Source organism: Grammomys surdaster, unplaced genomic scaffold (genome assembly GCF_004785775.1).
Source record: "Grammomys surdaster isolate TR1022 unplaced genomic scaffold, NIH_TR_1.0 174, whole genome shotgun sequence".
Classification (NCBI taxonomy): Eukaryota; Metazoa; Chordata; class Mammalia; order Rodentia; family Muridae; genus Grammomys; species Grammomys surdaster.
In genome coordinates, this window is record NW_021604622.1 from 7,543,629 (window position 1) to 7,566,960 (window position 23,332).

General features: G+C 43.8%; 1 protein-coding gene across 2 annotated transcripts in view; it reads left to right on the plus strand.

Moving 5' to 3' along the window:
- Mtmr12 (myotubularin related protein 12) overlaps positions 1-23,332 on the plus strand; it is a 67,418-nt gene that overhangs the window by 30,428 nt on the left and 13,658 nt on the right. For both annotated transcript variants that reach the window (XM_028767656.1, XM_028767658.1), the window contains exons 5-11: positions 360-490; positions 2,261-2,351; positions 10,583-10,712; positions 16,404-16,479; positions 21,349-21,455; positions 22,132-22,256; positions 23,200-23,278. In XM_028767656.1, the coding sequence (XP_028623489.1) occupies positions 360-490; positions 2,261-2,351; positions 10,583-10,712; positions 16,404-16,479; positions 21,349-21,455; positions 22,132-22,256; positions 23,200-23,278 (739 nt within the window). The remainder of the gene's footprint in view (positions 1-359; positions 491-2,260; positions 2,352-10,582; positions 10,713-16,403; positions 16,480-21,348; positions 21,456-22,131; positions 22,257-23,199; positions 23,279-23,332) is intronic.

The following is a 23,332-nucleotide window of genomic DNA, read 5'->3' on the forward strand; positions in this document are numbered from 1 at the left end:
GTGTTGGAGTCTGGTCTTATATTTACTCTAGAGAAATTAAAAATCCTGCTGGAAGCCAGACATAGCTAGCACTTTGGAGGCAGAGGCAGGTGGATCTCAGAATTTTGGATCTCAGAGTTTGAGGCTAGCCTGATCTACAAAGTGAATTCCAGGACAGCTAGGACTACACAAGGAAATTATATCTTTAAAAACACCAACCAGTCAACCAACCAATCAACCAACCACCTGCAAGAAATAAAACAAAAAACCGAAAGGAATCCTGCTGAGAGGGACGTGTCCTTAGAGGCTGACAGTCTTCCTGTCCTTTAGCATTGCCATGTGACATTCATTCCTACTCATGATTCTCACATTGATTGTAGTGTTTGATGAGAAAAAAAAACCTCTGAGTGGACAACTGAAGAAGTACCCCGAGAAGCTTGTTATCCACTGCAAAGACCTGCGGGTGCTCCACTTCTGTCTGAGGTACACAAAGGAGGAGGAAGTCAAAAGGGTAACTAGCTGCATGTGTTTTTAGGTTTTTCCCATAAGTTTCCTCCAGGGACTGTAGGCTTGGCTTATATCCCCTGAAGGTGGAAGGGCGCCTTTCACTTTGTGTAGCTGAAATCAGCTGTAACCAATCTCATTGGATGACTCTGGGAGATAGTGGCCAAGTATGACTGGATTGACTTGGCATGTGCTTTGAGTCCTCCAGTTCATAATGCTGGCCGCCTAGAAGCACTGCAGGGTGGGAAGTGATGAGTTAGGTAAGGGTCCACTGGGGAGTGCTCAGGCTGGTCCTCATCCTGACAGTCTGTGTAAATCAGGAGTGCTGCTTTCCAACTCTTTTTTTTTTTTTTTTAAAGATTTATTTATTTATTTTATTTATGAGTACACTGTAGCTGTCTTCAGACACACCAGAAGAGGGCATCGAATCTCATTACGGATGGTTGTGAGCCACCATGTGGTTGCTGGGATTTGAACTCAGGACCTCTGGAAGAGCAGTCAGTGCTCTTAACCGCTGAGCCATCTCTCCAGCCCCTGCTTTCCAACTCTTAAGAATTGTGTGCTTACCTCTACAAATTAGCAGTTGTGTGTGGACCTAGAAACAGGTCACATGAGCAAATTCAGGTCTCCAGGTGCACCCTTGGAGATACAGCGTTATTTCCTGGTGGTCACAGCAAGTTGCAGTCAGGAAGTGGCTGAACCCGTTTGCTGTGGTTCATTATAATTTCTTAGGTTTTTCTTGTCAAGACAGTGAAGGTCGTCCCCCCTCTCATAGTGCTCACGTTAGGAAAGCCCAACAAGAAGCCAGTTTGCTTATACTGTCTTATCTGCAGTAAATTCTGCACGCTATAGGTGATGCCTTTATTCTCTCTCAGATAATATGGTAGATGAGTTAAGGTAGGAAATGTGATTGTAGAATCTCTTCTGATCAGGCAAAGAAAGCTGTAGATGGAGAAGATTCCCCAAGAGACAAAGCATTTCCTTTCGAACAGTTATTTTAGTCATTTATCCAAACATACTTTTGGTTAACACAATAAACAGAAAGCACAGTAGACATATTTTTCTTTTCCTTTCAAGACAAGGTCTTGTGTAGCCCAGGCTGGCCTTTCTGTGTAGCTAGCTGGGAATGACCTTGAAGCTTTGCTCCTCCTCCCTCTACCTCCTGAGCTGGGACTATAGGCATGTGCTCCTAGGGCGTTGTGCATCCTACCAAGCATACCACTAACTGAGCTACAGCCCTAGTCCCACTCCTTCGTTGTCTAGAGGACCCACAAGTGATTCAGCCACGTCCTGTTACTGTCTGATAGCAGCTGTGAGTCTTAGACATGTTGAATACTTGGAACTGACCTAATAGGGCAGTTGGGATTTTTAACTCTTGGTTTTTGGGAAGTTAGAGTACGTTTTAACTTTTCCCTAGAAATTAAGAACTCTTATGCCAGGAGGTGGTGGCACACGCCTTTAATCCCAGCACTTGGGAAGAAGAGGCAGTGGATTTCCGAGGCCAGCCTGGTCTACAGAGTGAGTTCCAGGACAGCCAGGGCTACACAGAGAAACCCTGTCTTGGAAAAAAAAAAAAAAAAACTCGTAGAAAGCATGACAAAATAATGTTCTGTTTGCTCTGGCACTATTCCAAGAGCTAATTCCAGCTTCAGCAGAGGTTGTGGTGTCCCCAGAGCCCTGTTAGTGTGATAGAGAGCAAAGATTAAGTTGGCTCCTACCTTTCTTAGCATTGATCTATCAGAAGCATAACTATACCCATTGGCCCTTTCTTCTCTAGATCGTCAGTGGCATAATCCATCATACCCAGAGTACCAAACTGCTGAAAAGACTGTTTCTGTTTTCCTATGCAGCTGCTGTGCACGACACAGGTAAGTCTTTTCTGAGCTATCATTGTAGAATAGTCAGAGGCGTTTCTGTTTGGTTTTGGTTTTGTCTCTTCCTATAGTCCAAGCTGACCTCAAACTCAGGAACTTCTGTTTTGGTCTCCTCTGAGTGCTGGAATTCCTGGCAAGTACCCCGACTCTCACAAGGTTCCTTTACTCTCACCTGTGACAGGAAGGGAAACCCCGTCATTGTTAGTTTGTATCATCATGACCAAATATTTGTCAGGAAAGAGGAGAAAGATTATTTTGGCTCACCGTTTGAGAGGGTTCACTCCATGGTATCTTGGCCTGTGTACTTATGGAAGGGAGGTTGTTCACATCAAGGTGAAGGACACGGAATAGAAAAAGAAGGGAACAGAAAGCAGACGTAGCCTTCAAAGACCTATTCTCTTCAGATATTTCTGTGACTTGTTTTCTCCAGGAATGCCCAATCTCCCAAAGCGTCTGCATCCTTCCTGTCTTAGTTAGGGTGATTATTGCTGTGATGAAACACCATGGCCAAAAGCAGGCTGGGAGGAAAGGGGTTTTTTGGCTTACTCTTGCACATTGTAGTCCACCATTGAAGGAAGGCAGGACAGGGACTCAAACAGGGAGGCAGGAGCTGATGGAGAGCCCATGGAGGGTGCTGCTTACTAGCTTGATTCCCCTGGCTTGCTCAGCCTGCTTTCTTATAACCCAGGCCCTCCAGGCCAGCGATGACACCACCCACAAGGGCTGGACCCTCCCCCATCAATCACTGATGAAGAAAAAGCCTTATGGAGCCTAGGTTTATAGAGGCATTTTCTCAGTTGTGGTTCCCTCCTTTCTGATGACTCTAGGTTTTGTCAAACTGACATAAAACTATCTAGCACACTCCCCAGATGACAGCATATATAGGGGTTCAAGCATCCAATGCATGCTTCGTTTAGAGGTTTCTTTTTTTTTTTCCTGTGATCTTTGCTTTTTACCTTTTAGGTCTGTTTACTTTCATGTCACACTGAATTGTTCTGTGGTTACTTCTTATGAGAAGTGAAATGAGGGGCTAGAGGGGTGACTCGGCTGAAGTGCTCACTGTGCAGGTACAAAGACTTGTGTGAACCTGTGGCATCCATGTCAAAGACAGGTGCAGTGGTGCATTGCCAACTGCGGCACCAGGGGCAGAAAAAGGTACATTGTGGGAGCTTCCTAGCCAGCCAGTCTTGCTCAGAGCAAGGTCTAGATTTAATAAGGGACCCTGTCTCAAAGATGAGTTTCAGAGCAGTAGAGGAAGACACTTCATGTCAACATCTGGCATCCACATGTGCATGCATAGGTCAGTACACAGATGAATTTTAATTTTTCTGAATTAAAAAATGGTAAAATCAATATTACACTGGAAATTCAAAACCAATCACAAAAAAACAAAATTGAGCTGGAGATGGCTCAGCAGATAGGAGGACTGGCTGCTCTTGCAGAGGTCCTGAGTTCAATCTCCAGCACCCACATGGTGCTCACAGCCACCGCTAATGGGGTCTGATCCTCTCTTCTGATGTGTCGTCAACAGTGTACTCATGCATTTAAAAAATTTGAGACAATTTAAAAGAACCCTATTTGTCTCTGAGTTCTTTTTTCTTTAGTTTATATACTCAAGAAATACACTTGAGTTTATTTAAGATTCTAGAGGAAGTGGGTGCTTAATGCTCCTGGCTCCCATGTCAGAAACGTCTGGTTGGCTTGTTTAAGAGCACATACATTGGACTGCACTGACCACTGATTTAGTAAACATCTATTGAGTGCTTGCTGTGGGCCTGGTCCCGTGGAGGGTAGGAGTGAGCAGGGCTGAGTCTCTGCACTCAAGGATGTAAAGACAAGAGGACGTACAAAGACTGATGTGTTATGCCAGGCAAGTCCCCCTTCCTTGGCAGAGGCAGTCATTCGAGGGAGAGAGCCATGCCCCAGCTAGGACCGAGCCTGCTAAGAGCATGCTTTAGGGTTGGAGATATGCATATATTTCTGAGAGAATGTCACACTGTAGGATTTATGGATGATTTAGATGAAAGAATAAAGATTATGGTGTCGTTCCTCAAGCACTGTCCACATTTTGTCTCCCTCCGCCCCCCTTTTTGAGACAGGGTGTCCAGTTTTAGGTGGCCCGCAACTGAGCCAAGCAGGCTGGGCTAGGTGACTGCAAGTCTGCCTTCCAGCCTTCCTGGTACTAGGATTACAAGTGCATTCCATGCTGCCATCATACCTGGCCTGTTCTGTTGTTTTGGTTTTTTGAGACAGGGTTTCTTTGTGTAAACCTGGCTGACCTGGAACTCAATTTGCAGACCAGGCTGGCCTTGAATTCATGTAGATCCACATGCCTCTGCCTCCTGAGTGTTGAAACTACAGGTGAGGCCCAGCCCAGCCATATATCCATACACACACACACACACACACACACACTCTCTCTCTCTCTCATGCTGTGGGGCTCATACTCAGGTCTTTCTTGCTTGTAAGGAAGGTACTTTACTGATTGTATTGATCCCAGCATTTGTTTTTTATTTTCCTCTGCATCCTTCAATTACCCACTGGTCACTCAAGACTGTATGATTCAGTCTCTAAGTATTTGTAGTTAGATTCTGTTGCTATTGATTTCTAGTTTAATTCACTATGATCTATGAGGTACAAGAAACAATTTTAATTGTTTTATATTTGCTAAGACTTGCTTTGCAGCATAGAGTGTATACGATCTATTTGAGAGGAAGCTCCATGGGCTACTGAGAAGAATAAGGTGTATTCTGTTTTTATTAGGTAGAATATTCTGTAGATATATGTTAGATCCATTTGGTCTATGGTATAGTTTAACTCTGGAGTTTCCTCATTCTGTTTTAGATTGTGACTGATCCATAGATGAGATGGAGTTATTGAAGTAACCTCATTTTATCAGAACCTATCAGACCTTTATGTTCCCTTAGTGATTGCTTTATGAAGTTGGGAACCCTTGCATTTGGCACATGGATGTTTATTATTTTTTATGTCTTCTTGATGAGTTGTTCCCTTGATTATTATATAGTGGTCTTCCTTCTATGTTCTTAGTTTGATTTCAAGTATACTTCAGATAACAGAATAGTTACCCTGCTTGTGTGGACTTCCATTTGTTGATAGATTGACTTCCACCCACTAATTTTCAGTCAGTGCCAGTGCATTGTTTCCTGGAGATGGTAGGTGATTGAATCTGTTATTTTTCATTATTTTAAATTATGTGTATGTGCTTCTTTGTTGGTGTTGCCTGAGGAGGCCAGGGGTGTCTGGGCTCTGGAGCTGGAGTTACAGGTGATAGTGAGTCATCCAGCAAAGGAACCAAATGTGAGTCCTTTGGAAGAGCAATACTTGATTTTATTTTATTTTATTTTATTTTTTTTAAAGATTTATTTATTTATTATATATGTGTAGCTGTCTTCAGACACCAGAAGAGGGCATCAGATCTCATTACAGATGGTTGTGAGCCACCATGTGGTCGCTGGGATTTGAACTCAGGACCTCTGGAAGTGCAGTCAGTGCTCTTAACCACTGAGCCATCTCTCCAGCCCCGCAATACTTGATTTTAATTGCAAAGCCATTAAAGCCTTCAGTCTCTAGAGCTGGTATTTAAATATATTCAGCCTGTCTGCACCATTTATTTATTTATTTATTTATTTATTTATTTATTTATGAGTTGAAAGAGAGTTTTCTTGGTTGTTTTTCTGGCTAGGGTGAGTCACTGCTGGTAGCATTAAGACTCTGCTGGTTTAGTGTGTTGGATGTGATGGGCTCCTCCCTAGCTCTCTTTTGTTCATGGATTGCTGTCAGGAAATTTATTCTTTTGTGTACTATTATGATTTTGACTTTATGCTGGCTGTGGTCATAAATTGCCTTAGTTTGTTTTTGTCTTGAAACGTCCATAATTCTCTGTCAATTCTAGAAGCTGTTTCTAAATAGCTTTGCTGTTTGTAGCAATTCAGGTTAGTAATTAATTACTTTCAGGACTTGAAGTATATTGTCTCATGCTTTCCTGCCTTTTAGGGTTGCTGATGTAATTTGATTACTGGCTTTTATAGGTGAATTGGCCTTTTCCTCTCAGATCTTTTAATGTTTTTATTGTGTGTCTGTCTGTCTGCATAACTTTTTGAGATATGGTCTCATTGGAGCCCGGCCTTTAACTAATTGTGTATCACAAGGCAGGTAGCCTCAGGCTAGTGAGTGGGCCTGTTTTAACCTCTCAAAAGTTGTAATTATAGGTATGAGCCATTATACTTAGCTGCTTTGCTGTTGTTGTTGGTTATTGTTGTGTGGATTTTGTATGGGTATGTTGTATTCATACTCATGTAGGTGTGTGTACATGCATGTTCAGGCCAGAGGTTGACCCTGGGTGTGTTTCACAGTCCTCTCCACTTTATTTTTTTGAGACAGGGTCTTTCACTGAGCCAGCTGGCCAGTGAGCTTCAGGGATCCACTTGTGTCTGCTCACCTTCTTTTTCCTTAGTGCTGGAGTTTAGCCTTGTGCTGCTGTGCCTAGCTTTGCTTGTTTGTTTGTTTTTGTTTCTGAGACATGCCCGCAATGTAGTCCTGCTGTCCTCATGCTTTCTGTGGAGACAGGCTGGCCTCCAATTCACAGAGATCTTCCTGCCTCTATTTGGGTTTAAGGTGGGTTCATTACACCCAGTACAGCTTTTAAGTAGGTGCTAGGGATCCGAGCTCACGACCTTATTCTTGTATAACAGGCACTTTACCCGTTGAGCCGTCTCCCTAGCTTCTGCTTTGCATTTCTGACATCTTGATTATATACTGTAGAGAAGCCCTTCCTTAGTGATGTCTGTTTAGGGTTCTAAATGCCTTGTATGTTTGTGTTTTCTTACTTTAAAATCAGCAGTGTTAATGCCTCTTGTGAAGATTATTAAGCATTAAATTCATGGCATATAAGATGAAATCATTAAATAAGAGCTAATTGAGAATAAAAGTGCTTGTTATCTGGGCATGGTGGCACACACCTGTACCCAGTACTTGGAAGCAAAGGCAGGTGGATCTCTGTGAGTTTAATGCCAGCCTGATTTAGGTACTAGATTGCTGGCCAGCCAGGGCTACATGCAGAGACTAATGTTTCAAAGAAGAAAACTTACCAATCACTCATAGTGGGCCATGTGTGAGGATTACAGCTCACATTATATTACTAAGCCAAATAGGAAATTTGTCCCTGAAGTTCATCTTTGTTACAGACAGACCTTTACATTGTAGCTACAATGTTGTCACAGTATGGGAGTATAGCTTGGCTTTTTTGTTGATTACTACTGTAGCTGGTCTTTGCTACTTTGTGGCTTCTTCTTGTTCCCATCCTTATTCCCTACCTTCCCATTTCACCCTTATCACTAAATAGGAGAGAAAGGATGGGGGAGGGGGGAATTACCCTGAATCTGATTTCTTTCCTTTTGTTTCTTCTTTGAGCATGAATACTAACAAACTGTAACTAACCCCTCTGAATGACCAACAACTGCCAGCTCCGCCTCTCAGGGACCCTGGCTTTTATACACCCTCTGAAACGTTTCCAGAATTCCAAACATCACACAACCACAGAAACGTTTTCCAGCTGGCAAAGCCACGCCTCTGCTAGAGCTCAAGGCAAATCATAGTCATTTGCTGTGAACAGGCTGAAGCAGCGGCACATCCCCATACAAAAACACATCCTTACACTATTTCTGTGGTTTTTTTTTAAAGAAACCAAAATTCCAAAATTGTCACTGCATATCACAGTTTATATAAACAATCTATCAGGCTCATACTTGAAAAATAATCATCTCTAGTTTTAGAAATTCTGCCTTTTTATTCTGATGCTGGCCCAGGCGCTAAGTATACAACTTTGGTGGTGTTGACTAAGTATACATAATCATCTTTCAGATTCATATTGAAAAAACAATACTTCAGTTTTATGAATTCTACTTCTTCCATAGATTCTAATATAAAAAAAATTTTTTTTAAAGACGAGGTCTCACTGTGTAACCCTGGCTGGCCTGGAACTTACTATGTAAAACGAGCTGGCCTCAAACTCAGAGATGCGTCCTATCATGTCTGTGTCCTTGAGTGCTGACATTAAAGGTGTGTACCACTCACTGATCCCGATGGATTCGGTCTGGTCTAGGCCAGGACAGTTTCTGAGCTTGCTCACACATGGTCAGTGCTGGATTCTTACCATTCTGACTGTGGCCCTCTCCTGACCCTCTGGAGTTTGTCTTTTGGGTTTTGTCTGGTTTTGTAGCAGATACTCAGAATATATAGAACCTTTATTCTAGTTCCATCCTTCTCTGACCTTCCTTCTCACCTCTATTGGAGGTCAGGGTAATAAAGGTTATTAGTTTTTGAGTATGGGTTTTGTTAATGTGGGTGCTTTATAGTTCAGATCCTTCTGTCTCTACCTCCTCAGTGCTGAGAAAATACAAGCTCCTGCTTGGACCAAACTTACGCTTTCTTGCTTGAAAGACAAGCACATGACCAACTGAGCTTTTTTTTCTCCACCTAGTATTTTTAGGGTAGACAGAAGATACAGTATCTGTTTGTCTATGGTGTTATTTTGAGGCAGGGTTCTAATATTCAGCTCAGGCTGCCCTCAAACTTAAGATTCTACTTTAGCCTTCTAAATGTTGACATATAGTTGTGGGTACTGCTTTTGTCTTATATAATGTCTTTTTAGCTTTATTTGTTTTTATTTGTTTATTTATTTTGTTTTTTTTTTATGTAATTGTTTGCTTAAATAAATACATGCACCACATGTTGTGGCCAGAAGAGGACATTGGATCCCCTGAGACTAGAGTTATAGACAGTTAGGAGCTGCCATGTGGGTGCTAGAAATTGTACCCAGGTAGTCTGGAGGAATAGCCAGTGCTCTTAACCACTGAACTATCTTTCTATCCCACTTATACAATATTCTTAATATGCCTGTGTTTTGACTGTGACGTAAGGTCATGTGAGGAATTTTCTTCTTGTGATATCACATTGGCAGTTAAGTTTCAGATTTTCTTTCATATTTTTAGGTTAGGAATATTCAACGTATGTAAACATTGATTATTGTCATTGTTCTAGCTACTTCTACTGTAATTTTGTTGTATTTAACAGAAGCAGCTGTTTTAGCAAGCACTTGCCTTTTATCCAGGAAGTTGGGTTTTTCGATGTGCATGACACTTGGAGCCATCAGGAAGGCACAGCTCTTTCTGCTGAGCTCTGGGCAGTACTTGTGGACATTTTGTTCTAACAGTGCTGATTTAGTAGCCAAAGTTCCTGTCACCATGATGCAGGCCTTGGCTGTTGGCCACTGTCTTCACTGTGACTCTGATCTATTTATGGCCTGCAGTAAGCAAGTGCCATCCTGACAGGTCTCTTGTAGGGAGTACATCCCAAACTGAAGGAGGATTGACGTTCCAGAGTCTGACATGCTGTTCTCATCAGTGCGCCGTGTTAGACACATGTGGCAGGGCTAAGAATACTTCATTCCTTAGCCTTTGTGCCAAGCCCATCTTTCAATGTTTCACAGGGTTTGTGTTTTATATAAATTATTTCATGGGCAGATGACTGAGAATGGAGCGAGAAATTACTTTTGCAAGGAATGGAGCAAGAATAGCCTCGTAGGGCTGGAGGGATGGTTAGCAGTTAATAGTGCTTGCTGCTTTTCCCGAGGACCTAAGCTCAGTTCCCAGCACCCATATTGGTGGCTCACAACTGCCTGTAACTCCAGCTCCAGGGGAATCCAGCACCATAATCCTGGATCCCATAGGTTCCCACATACTCTTGGCATACAGAAACAGATGCACACATATACACATAAAATATACACATAAAAAATTAAGAACAAAACAGCCCCTTTCTTAGATATATAGAGACAGCATGGACTAGTTTTTTGGCTCAGTAGGTAAAATTGATCACCTTCAGACCTCTTAATCCAAGTTTAATCCCAGCACCCACATGGTGGAGAACTGACTTCTGTCTAGTTGTGCTCTGATCAGCAAATGTGTACTATGACAGGCATGCATTCTACCCCCCCCCCCAAATAGATAAATGTAATAAACGTTTGAATAAAGTTCCCATTGTAACTTTGGATGAGTGACAGAAAGCGGAACAGCTAAGCTGTGGATTTATTCTTCTTGGATTAATAGACTCAGTGTCATAAGTTGGGTTCGGAGCCCCAGCACCCACACGCATAGATGGCGGCGCCATGCAGAGACTTTACTGCCATGTTCATTTTGTTTTCTTAGCCGCCGACCCCAGGAACTGTACTGTAATGTTTGACACACCGAAGGACTGGTGTTGGGAGCTGGAGCGGACCAAGGGGAGTGTGAAGTACAAAACAGTGAGTGTGAATGAAGGCTACCGAGTCTGTGACAGGTAAGCTCTCCATGTTGACTCTCCCCATTAGTTGTGTGTATGTGTGTGGGGATGTGCATATGTGTCTGTGGCCAGGCACAGGGGTCCAGAAGAAGGCCTCAGATCATATATTAGGGTTCTCCTAAGAAACAGGTCTGAGAGGAAGGGGATTCGCGTGCATGTGTGCGAACACACACAGACACACAGAAATGATTTGTTAGGTTTTCTTTCAGTGTGTGGGCTGCTCAGTCTTCAAGGCTGGCTGTCTCAGCAGTCCCAGTCCAGCACTGAAGGACCGAGGGTTCTTGGAGAGCTGCTGACCTTGTGTTGAAATCTTGAAGAAGTTGGTTCTGGTGGCAGAGGAATACCACAGCAACAGATAGGTGATCTTGTCAGCAAAAGTGAGGACAGGAAGGCAAAAACAGCAGTTTTCTTCTTCCTTGTCCTGTGTCCAGGCCGCTGCCAGAAGATGCCACCCACAGTTAGCGTGCTGCCTCCTGCAGGTGTGATCCTGTGAGAGCAGTCCTCACAGGAGTGCCCAGAGTTTGTGCTGTAGTTCATTTCAGATACAGTCAAGTCGGCAGCCACGATGAGTCATCCCAGATCCATGGCTGGACAGAGGCCTCTGGGAGTGGCCTGGGGAGTGGGTGCCATGAATTGAACTCTGGTCCTTAGGAAGAATAGCACACACAACTGGGCCTAGTGGTGCATTCTTTTAATCCCAGCACTTGGGAGTAGAGACAGGTGGGTCTCTGAGTTTGAGCTGAGAGTGGTCTACATAGCAAGTTTCATGACGGCCAGGAGTAAATGCCCTTTGGTCAGAGCTGAGAGAAGGGGAAGCAGGGAAGCCTGGTAGGCAGTAACAGCCAGGGCAAGGCTGTGTGCCCTTCATCCAGGGGCCGACGGGTTAGGAGTAGTGGGTGAGGAGAAGGGATGGTCAGATGCTTCTGGAGAATGTACTCTTTGTGATTCTCAGAACAATGAGGAGAAGGTTGAGCAGGCAGGGAGTGATCTGGCCTACATTTTTAAAGGATGACTCTGCTGATCTGTTTTTAGAAACTTGAATCTTATCATTTGGGAACATAGCTTCCTTGCACTGTGCTGACAGCTTCATAAAATACTGGAGCTTTATAGCACTTTTTATATTTGAGTGTCTCGGGTTTCTTTAGCATAACAGTTTTGATTTCAACCAAACTGAAACATGAACAGGATGACCCCTCCCCGAGTTGGTCTGGGTTAGAAGGAGAAACTGTAGCATTGTCAGAGCTGGCTGTTTCGGTGCCATAGGGCTATTGCTTCTCTTTGTAATTCACTCCTAAATCTTTACTTCATTGTACTCTGTGGAGATACAAGAAGGTGTGTAGCCCTGTGGGTGTGTGCTTTACAGAGGGACCCATGAGCTAATGCTGCCACAGCATGACAAAGCTCTGCCCTGGGCTGCCCTTCCTAGACTACAGCTGTGCCTGAGTGGGTTGCCGGGCTTCCATAATGAAGCTACCCTGAGACAGGCTCTTCACTCAGAACTCATCCTGCTGCCTGAAGGGACTGTTTTGAAGAGGGAGAACTAATTCTCAGTCTCTGAAGACTGCCTGGGATCTACCAGAGCCAAGTGGGACAGGTGAGCACACCCTCCACCCTGTGCCTGGTGTGGTGCGCAGTGCTCGTGGGCAGAGGCTAAAATCTGCTTAACATTCACTTTGACCTTTTAAATGTTTTTGTGTGAACAGCTTTGTATAGGATGAAATTACCTAGAGAGCTGGCATGGTAGGCTATTCAGTCTTACTAGATGGGCCAGGCATGCGAACTTTTTAGGACCAGGGCCCACTGCAGCTTGATGGCATGTATGTTAAGGAAGGCGCTGCGCGCCCCTCAGGTGACATTAGAACCGTGGCCTGTGTGGACGTCACTGTCCAGTCAGTGATTCCACGGTCAGCTTATCTCGGTCCCCGCAGAGCTTGTCGGAATGAAGCCTGCTCTACCCTCATAGCATGGTGTGCCAGAGCAGCAGCACCTTAATCCCTTGGCTTTCCTGGAGAGCTTTGAGCTTCTGATTTGTAATCATGGGGCCCAGGCTGGAGTTTGGTAATTTTCTAATCCTTCCCTGTGCTTTTAATGGGCATCTTGAGTTTAAAAGCCTTTGACCTATTGAAATGTTCGTACTTTAGTGACTCCCTAAAGAAAGCTTACTTGCCCACATACAAGTATGTAAGAAAATATAAGTAGCTCAGAATTTCAGAAGTCAAGATAATAACGCTGTTAGTGACCTAAGGGCCTTAGCCATGACCAGTGTTTCACAGACCTGGGTATATATCACAGATTCATATGACCTTTGTCTTTTTAAAATTGTCTGTAAGAGGGCTGGAAAGATGACTTGGGACCTACAAGCAATTTCTGCTCTTCTAGAAGACCCCAATTTAGTGGCCTATGCCTGTGTCTGGTTGCTCTAATAACTGCCTATTACTCCAGCCCCAGGGAATCGGACCGCCTTCTTTTCTGGCCACCAGCACCCAAACACACATGGCATAAAATCACACAGACCCACACATATACATAGAAAAAGAAATCGTTAAAATTATCTTCAAAGTTTCTTTAATACAAATTTTGAAGCATTATAGAAAAAGAATGTCAAACTTCCTTTGTCCATTTACTCAGGTATAACAATGATTAATTCATAGCTAACCCTGTCTTCTCTATATATCTATCCACCTACTTGTTTCCCCTTTGCATTCTTTGGAAATGAGTTTCAAAGCTCATTTCATTTATATTCAGTGTATATTACAAAGAACAAAGGACTGGGGTTGTTTTTAATAAACACAGCATGAAAACATTATCATACTTTTCAAATTCACACTACTTCTTATTGTTTGTTGAGACAGAGTCTTCCTTTATAGCATGTGCCCTGGAATTTTTTATGGGGACCAGGCTGATCTCATAGAGATCTGTCTACCTACCTTTACCTCCCAAGTCCTGGGATTACAGGCCTGTGTTATGCCCTTTCACACTGTTTCTTTGATATCTAATTAGTATTTCAAATTTCCCCAGGATTTGGTTTGGCTTGGGGGGTGGAGGGAAGTTTTGTTTGGTTTTGTTTTGTATATGTGTGTTATCTGTTTTGAGACAGGGTTTCACCCTGTATCAAGATTGGCCACTCAACTGCTAGCATAATAGGAGTGCACCACCACTTCTTGACTTGCTTTTATAAGATTTCTTTTTTTTTTAATTTATTGTTAATAAAGATTGAGTAGCATTTTTGTCATTTCTTGTTGAGTTTCTTAAGTGTAGACTCTCTCACCATCATCTTTTTCTTGAAGAAATCAAGCTCTTTGCTAATTGTTTCCCACAGTGGTGTTTGGCCACACCCCCTAGTGGTACTTCACGTGTGGGTCCACCTTCTGTGAATTGATGAATGGTTCAGTCATTGTGTTCTGATCTCTGACTTTAAAAATCCATCTTTCCATGGGGCTGGGAGACGGGTCAGTGGATAAGTCTACCTTCTGCTCTTGCAGAGGACTGGGGTCTGGTTGCCAGCACCCATATGTTTGGCTCACAATGCTAGAGTGTGTCTGTAACTCTACATCCAGGGAATCCAACACACTCTTCTGGTTTTTGAGGTGACTTGCACAGACATGGTACACAGACATACTCTGCAGTATACACTCATACACATAAACAATTCTTTTTTGAAGTTTATCTTATCTACGACTCTGTCTGACAGACTGGAGTCAAGCATGCAGTGTATATGCAAACACCGTCTGATTACTTTCCATCACAACAAAGACACACAGGTGCCTTCGGTCCCAGGAGGCTTTGTCTATGACTAGGAGCCAGTGTGCCCGGCAGCTTTGAAAAGTCAAGCTTTCTCACGTTCTTCTGTTCAGCAGGCTTATTCTTGTAAAGATGTTGTTTCTCCTGAAGATAACAAAATCATGGGGTGTAACTTTAATTTGTCAAACCTTATTTTTAATGATGGTTCTTAAACACTCCCACCAGAGGTAGTGGAAAAGAAAGGATGCAGGTCGGGGATGCAGACTGGAACTGTTTAGAAAGGTCTTTGGAGCAACTCCCACCTGTGTTGTCTAGAAACCGGCAGTTCACAGGTCAGCAGGCAGTGGCAGCTCCATCCACTCGAAAACACTTCATGGATACACCTGTGGTCCAGCGGTAGAGTCGAGTTTTAGCAACAGTGGTGACACGACCTAGCAGAGACAGCTAGGCCTCAGCCAATCAGCTGGAGGGACCTAGAGGGATGCCAGGAGTTCTCTGCTGTGCTTCTCTCAGGGAAGTGAATATTAGTGACAATATGAGACCCACAAGTGTTGGACAGCTAGCTGTTCCAGTGCAAGCCAAACTCTGTCTCTGTCACTCTGTTGTATCCTACTTACACCCTCCCAACACTGTGTGTTCTCTATGTGTCTTGCCTCAGCATATGCATCCAATCTGCCTGAGTCCTCAGAGTCCCCACAAATTGAGCTCAACTAAGCAGTGTAAGGCGGACCAATGCATGCATATTGTTAGCAAAGAATTCTTCACGTGTCCTTTCACGTGTTTGCTTTAGCAGAACATCCTCTCTTCTGTGTCGGCTTCAGCAAAACATTCCTTCATGTGTTTGCCCCAGCAAAATGCCATACAAATGACTTTCCAAAGAACCTGTAAGTTTTCACTTCAGCAGTGTAACCCAGGAAGAGCCTCAGTCAGTGTGGTATCGTAGTTTTCCTTTATTCTGTATCTGTAACATGGAAATAATCCTACTACATACCTGACAATGATGTTGGATTAAATGTTCACGTGATGGACTGGGGCAGTGTCTGCCGCAGGGGAGCGCTCACAAAAGTCAGTCATTGGCAGACCTTTTTGAGACTGGGCTTTTTCTCCTTGTGTAGTAGTTGTTTGTTTGTTTGTTTGTTTGTTTGTTTTGAGACAAGGTTTCTCTGTGCAGCCCTGGCTGTCCTGGGACTCACTCTGTAGACCAGGGTGGCCTCGAACTCAGAAATCCACCTGCCTCTGCCTCCTAAGTGTGGGATTACAGGTGTGCGCCACCACCGCCCAGCAGTTGTTTTGTTTTTGTGGTGGTGTTTTGAGACAGGACTTTTCTGTGTCGCCCTGTCTGTCTTGGAAACTTTGTAGACCTGGTTGGCCTTGAACTCACAGAGGTCTTGCCTCCTAAGAGCTGGGATTAAAGTCATGCCGCCATGCCTGTTTCAGAGTATGTGATAAAATAGATAGCAGCCATGGTTACCAGTTTTCATATTCATTTAGTGTAATTCTAAGCAGCACGGGTGTTTGTGTTGTTACTCTTTGATGAAATTTTGGAATTCCTATTTTTTTAGATATCACATTTCCCAGTCTCCTCCCTTTTCAGTGCTAAAAACCTAGGGCCTTGTACATGCTAGGCGGGGCTCTGTTGCAGAGCTGTACCCACACCCCCATCTTCCTCATTTTATAGAAGAGTACACTCACCCAGAAGGGCAGAACAACTTACCTCCCTTGCCTGCAGAGACAGAGCTGTGCCGATCACAGGCAGAACTAGGGCCAGAATCCAGATTCCTAACCTATCTGATCACAGTGCTTGTCAGTAGCCCAGGGATAGCTGTTCACCTGAGCTGTGTCTCAAGGTAGTGCGGTCCTTTGTGTGACACATTGTTTCTTCCTTTGTGAGTGTTTACATGTTTTCTGTCTGTCTGAAAGCTGATGCTATCTATCTCTTGCTTCTAGGTTGCCAGCATACTTTGTTGTCCCCACTCCCCTTCCTGAAGACGATGTGAAGCGTTTTCAGGGCCATGGCATACCAGTAAGTACATCTGGAAACCCTGGCAGGAGACGTCAGCGGCTCTCAGCCCATCCTAGCAGTGATCCTACTTAGAGCCTTTGGTTTAGTGCTCCAAGTTTGTCTGCAGTGTAAGAGTAATCCAAAAATACCACAGGGACTCCCTAAGCAGCCTTCTAAACCTGAGGCTCCCTGGAGCAAGTCTGAAGCCATCACAAATGCTCTTGAAATTTTCACAGAGACACTGAAACACTTTAGGAGGATAATAGGTCTACCTGCTTTAACACTTAAGTCATTTTACATGTGAGCTGACACTGCTCATAGTGGAATTTAAGATTCTTTTTGGCGAGCTCTGTTAATCTTGGTCTGGGCATAGCTGAGGCTTCTCCTAGAAGACAGCATGAAGCACAGAATAGGAGAGGATGGGAGCCATCTTTAATGTTACTGACCTAATAAAGCACAACCAGATAGCACCCAGCTTCCAAATTGTTGACAGAGTTCTCAAGCCTGTGGGAATTTAGTAAGGAATCAGAATCCTAAGCACATGCTGTGTAGTACACAAGGCTGCTTTGCCAGGAAGAATCTTAAATGTGAGCCGAGATGGTGAAACTCCATCACATTCCCAGAGCCCATGGAGGGGAGGCTGGACAGGTAGTGAGTATGGTCCTTACAGACAGAGTCTCTCTGCCTGACCCAGAAGGGCAGCTCTTCAGTACCAGCCTGTAGCATTGACTGAATATTACCAGATAGCCAGAGATGCAGATTTCTATGTGAGTTTTCCTGATCTCCAACTAGACATGGTTAAATTGGAGACTTTAAAAAAGAAAAAAAAAATATTCTTTGGGCATAGCTGGGTCACATTCCACCAGTTTCCAGCCCATGATTGACAGCTGAAGTCTCCATCCTTACCTTTATCTTCCACTCTTGAAAATGACTGTGGCTGTGAAAGAGTTCTGTTTATGTGGGTTGTGTCATCTTAGAAATTCCAGTTAAAACTGGCAGTGGTGCCTGTAATCCCAGCACTGGCTGAGCCAGGAGGATTTCTGTAGTTCAAGGCCAGCATGCATTCCATAAGTTTTAGACCAGTGTAAGCTATAGAGTGAGACCCTGTTAATTTTTTTCTCCAAATTGAATTTTAATGAAAAAAAATGTAAGAAATGTGTTACCATAAGTAACATACTTTTATGGAAAATAACTATCCAAAATAGTCAAATGGAATAGCACTATTTTGGATTTTGCAAATAGAAGACAGCTGGAATGTTTTATTTGGTCTGTTGTGGTATGCAGAGGACTAGTTAAAGAACACAGAGAAGCCCCAGCTTAAGGCGTGAGCATTTGGGAAGGAAGGCACAGATAGGCTGGGCTGAGAACTTTGTTATTTGACAGTGTACCAGAACATGGTCCATAACAGTTCACAAAGGTGACCATAGGAAGGATTTAAAAACCCAAGCAACTGCTCCTTTTTTGTTTTTAAAATTTACCAGTCTGTCTCATACTTTGAATGGAATTTAAAGGTTTAAAGGATATGTTTTGTCCTGTTACACATTTGGAAATAGTGGTTCATGGGTTGTACATGTAGATACTGACGCTTCAGTAGTGTCCTCTTACCAGAAGAGGACATCCAGGAAGTATGTACAGGACTTCATGTCACGGTCTAGCTTTTCACATTTCTAAGTCTTTGCTTTAAAGATTAATTTTTCCTCCATTGGCAACATTTTATAAATTGTGTTCTGTGAAATGATTAACTCAGTTTATTCACTTTGTAAGTATTTTTAGAAATTTAATGTTTTTGAGACTTGATACATGAGCTCTGTGTTTACATCCGTTTACTCTTCCCTCTCTCTGTCCCTTCCTCCCTCTCTCTCCCTTAATTATTACATAGTGTAATAATTGTATGACACACAATGTGTATATGCGTGCATATGTATGTATACATACACACTTATACATACATATGTAGTATGCATGCACACACACGAACACACACTATCTCCTGAGCCCATTTAGTGTTGCTTATATGTACATGTATTGACGACTGACCCCTTAGAATTAGATAACTACCAGGAACCATCCTTGGAGAAGGTTGATTTTCCCTCTCAGCCTCCATTGATTGCACAGAAGTCTTCATCTGGGCGTGTGGCCTTGTGGAGTCTACCCCATCCACATTGGCATGTCAGCTGGCATTCTCACCATGCTGGTCACTTTTAGGCAATAAACCGTATAATTGAGGTTTCATGGGTGCAGCTTCCTAGTCGTGTCTTGAAGACACTATTTCCCAGCAGGTATCCTGACCTCCTAGTTCTTAAGTTTTTCTACTATTGTAAATGTGTCAGTTAGGGTTGGGCACCTCAGTCACTTGCCGTCTGCGTTTGTCCCACTGTGGATCTCTATAATCGTCACCATCTTCTGTACAAAGAGGCTTCTGTGATAACGGGTGAGGGCTACACCTATCCATGGGCACACACAGACAAACACTTAGAATATGAGTCCTATTAGCTAGCAGTTAGTTACCCCAAGGTAAAAGTGCCACAGTTGCTTCATTGGCACTGTCTTCTGGGCTGATTGTTGTTGTGGTCTATAGGCATCACAGCTAGAACTACTGGGTGCTTTTCTCCCATGGCAGGTTCTAATACCCTTTCCTGTTTCTTCCCTAGCTCCTTACAATATTAAAAGAGCTAGTCCTCCAAAATCTAAACATGCACAATTTTTGTCAAAGGCACTCCCAACTCAGTGGGCCAGACATTTTATAATAGTAATCAAGATTGTAAAATTGTTCATTTAAAAAGTTTTATTATTAGTGGGGATTGAGGACATCGATCCACAGCACACATGTGGAGGTCAGAGGAAAGCTTTGTGGAGCTGATTTTCTCCATCCACCTTTGATCAGGATCTGGGGATTGAACTCTGGTCATCAGGCTTTCAATAAGTACTTTATCCACTGAGTCAGCACTTGGGCCCCAGACTTGGTCATTTTTAACCTTCTGTTCAAGGACATTCTCAAGTGACTCCAACTGTTTTCTTACCAGTGGTAACTTACTCATAAGCTGTGTAGTTGAGCAGCCATGCCTTGACTGGTGCTGAGCCACCAGTAGGTTCCCCACGCACCTCACTGTGCCTCCAGTGTACATGTCACCACAGTGGTGGAAAAGACCGTGTTGTCGTGGCCACCCACAAGGGCCTTGGGCCTCAGAACAGTTCGTAGTACACTTGGAAAAGTATACTTGCTTGAGAGGAATGAAAATGAGCATCTCTACCTTCATGGGGAAATATAGAAAACAGTGTGTGTGTGTGTGTGTGTGTGTGTGTGTGTGTGTGTGTGTTCTGTGGGAAGAAACAGAAAAGGAGAACTATCCACACAAGTGGGAATAGGGCTCCTCCTTCATCCCTACACATGGGAAATCTAGATACTGCTTGTTCTCTCCAGGCCTTGAGGCTGAGACATAGAAAACTTTCTCCTAAGAAGTGGGGGAAGACCCAGCCACGCTTGTTAGGAGCTTTAGGAAGGTGGTGTTCGCTGTTCTAACATCGGGTTGCGCGTGGACAGCAGTAAGATACTACACAGGACAGAACTGACAGAGCAGTCAGACTCCTCCCCTCCTCTTTCTGCCTAGCTCTCTTTCCTTTATTTGGTGCTGGCCTCCCATCCAGGGCCTTGCTATGTGCGTCAGGTTGCAGCTATGGCTATTAACCCTCTTCTGACTTGTGCATTGATCACCTGTATGGTTGTCAGGTCATTCTCATCCTTGCTGGTTTTGCTAGATTGCATGTAGATTTACTCTTTGAAATAGCAATTAGTTGTCCTTTTGTACCTCAGACGAGATGAGACAATTCTGATTATAAAGGATATTATTACATACGTCCCAAATGAAAAATAAGAAAGGTCTGCCTTTTCTTTTTTTTTTCTTTTTTTGCCCCAAATAAGAAGTATAAACGATTAGAGACGTTTCTTTTTTTTTTTTGGATACTATCATCCAGTCCTGACTAAGAGTGTCCTCCACATGCATTCAAGTAAGCTGTACCAGCTAGTAGGCATGGCTACTTAAGCATTGAAGCTATTACTCCATCCTTTTGGCAGCAGTCATAGAAGCCTGCGGTAATTTCTGCATGTTGCTTGCTGACAACAGTGGAGAAGTAAGAAGCAAAGGGCCCCTCAGTTTTTCCAGTGTCTGAACACTGCTGTCTCGTATGACTTACAAGTTCAGGTTGGCCTTAGAAGGGGAGTTGCTCTATGGGGGGCAGATGCCAAAGCACTCCTCAGCCTTCACTCTAGCTGACATCACTTCCCATGCCAATAGCAGCAGACCACTCTCCTGAACACATAGTCCCTCATTCAGAGGCCTCTGTGAATTTCAGATTCGCTGTCAAATAGCTCACCTTCTTTCCCGAAGCGCACTCTGCTGGGAACCAAGCTGCCCTTTTGCCATGAGGTAGAACACAGACCGCACGGTCAGATGGCAGCTACCCTACTGTTGTACATGTGAAGGCAGTCCCTTGGTCTCTCTGAACTTCAGTTAGCCCCTCGCTCTGAGTGGGGCTAATCATCATACTTAGCACATGATATGACCGTGAGAACTTAGGGAGTTCATTCACACAAAATGCCTGGTGTATAAGCTGCACTGACCTAGTAGTAGCAACGGTAAGGGTGCTACAGACTCCACGTAAGTCACCAGCTCTAAAGCCACATGAGGGTGGATGCTAGACTGGGGACAAGCGAGTCTCACTGCCTAATCCCATTGTCTTTCATTTTTAAGAGTAAATCTTCATGGACTGTATCTAGCCAGTGTGTTTAGAGGTTATAAATGTCCCTGTTTGACCATAAATGCTAAACTCACCTGCCCCCTGTTGAGTTTTGAATATTCCATTTGGTAAACGGTTTTCCTTTCCTTTCTATAGATCTGGTGTTGGTCTTGTCACAATGGAAGTGCTCTTTTGAAAATGTCAGCACTGCCCAAAGAACAGGATGATGGTGCTTTGCAAATTCAGAAGAACTTCTTACATGGGTCAGTATTTATTGTACATTTCGTCTGGTTCCATTTAGCTCCTGTTCTGTAAGAAGCATGTGGTGTGGTTTTCACTGTGTGTCTGTTCTGCTTACCTGGTGTGCTTTGTGTTGGAGGCGTCAGGGTGTAACAGTCACTTTAATTCTCTTGCAGGAAATCAGTATGGAAGTGTTAGACAGTGGGTGGAGGAGTGGAATGGTGGTTGTAATGTTAACAGCCATCAACTCTAGGCCACGGGGCAGGCACACCATGGTACTGTTCTATTATGTAGAGTATAAGTTTCAAAATAATCTTCGAAGTTTTATTCATTCGTTTTTATGCGTATGGTGTTTTGCCTGTGTGCCTATTCCCTGGGACTGGACTTACAGGTGATTGTGAACTGCTGAGGGCCAGACCCAGGTGCTCCAAAAGAGCAGCACGTCCTCGTGCCCACTGAGCCGAGTGTCTCTCTAGCCCCTCCAAAGCAAATACGATGACATCCACAGAAGGAGTAGGTTATGTAATTAGCTTGCTTTGACCTAAACCTGACCCCTATTTCCTCATGTGCTGGCTCACCTGAGTGAGGATTCTGTGAGCAGGTGGCTGCAGGGTGCTTCACACAGACTGTGGCTCGGGATAAACGACTCTCGAAATTCACGTTTGCACTTCTAACCTCATGTTCCTTTTTGACACCTAGAATTTACAAGACTATCCAAAGGCCACCCTACGAAATGGTTAAAACTGAAGACTTATCAAGCAACTTCCTGTCTCTGCAGGAGATCCAGAGTGCATACTGTAAATTTAAGCAGCTGTTTTTGATAGGTGAGAGAACATTGAGTGAAATCTCTCTGTCAAATGGATCTGGTGAAAGCAAATGGTGGTGTGCAGGGACTGTTGACCTCTAGGGTCACTGACAAGCAGTGACAGGCTGGAGGCGGAGGCCCAGGGTCCCAGCCGCCACTGTGGTGCTGCTTCTGTCCTGCTCCCCAGGGTTTCACCATGGCCGTCGTCCTCCCCCCCTTCCCTAGCATGTCATGGAGTGCCTGCAGCCACTGACCTTCCTCACTATTGATAATGTGAATGACTTGTTCCCCTGACCAACTTTCCCCCAAGTTGGGAATGCTTTCATTTTTTTTAACCTTCCTTTGGTATGTACAGCTTCTTAAACTGGAAAACAGTTTGGTTAATAAGAAATGTAAAAACCTTCGAACCACTCCAGTGCATTTGTCTTCCCTCCCAGCCTGTTAGTAACAACTGAAAACTTGCCTGACTTACACCTTGTGGCCTGTTCTCTGTGTAGCCCTGGCTATCCTAGAACTAGCTTTGGAGACCAGGCTAGCACTGAACTCAGAGATCTCCCTGCGTCTTGAGCGCGTGCACCACAGCTCAGCTCAGTTCTTCACGTTCTTAAACCAGTCTTTTCTCTGGGGTTTGTCATGCTTAGAGATACCTTTTCCTAACTGACTCCTTGGCACCGTCTTCACTGTTCTGTTTAGTTGATACTGAGGTTTGGTTGTGTAGACTAACTGTCGGGTCATGATAGAGATGACTGACACAGAAAGCCGTTTTTACTTAAGGGAAGCCTCATTTTAGACCTCTAACAAAAGCATGCGATACACATAGTAGCTGAATTAATTTTACTGTATGACCCAGGACTGGGAGTCTACAGTTGTGTTTTATTTCATTTACTTGGGACCCTGCAGGTGTGGCCGTGGGCAGTAACCTAAAGTCTCCTGGTTTTGTTTTGTTTGTTTTCCTTTTTCAGATAACAGTTCGGAATTCTGGGACACAGATATAAAATGGTTTTCTCTCTTAGAAAGCAGCAGCTGGCTTGATATAATCAGGTATGTCAACCCATTGCTTTGCACATGAGTTGTAGAGTTGTCTAATTCTGACTT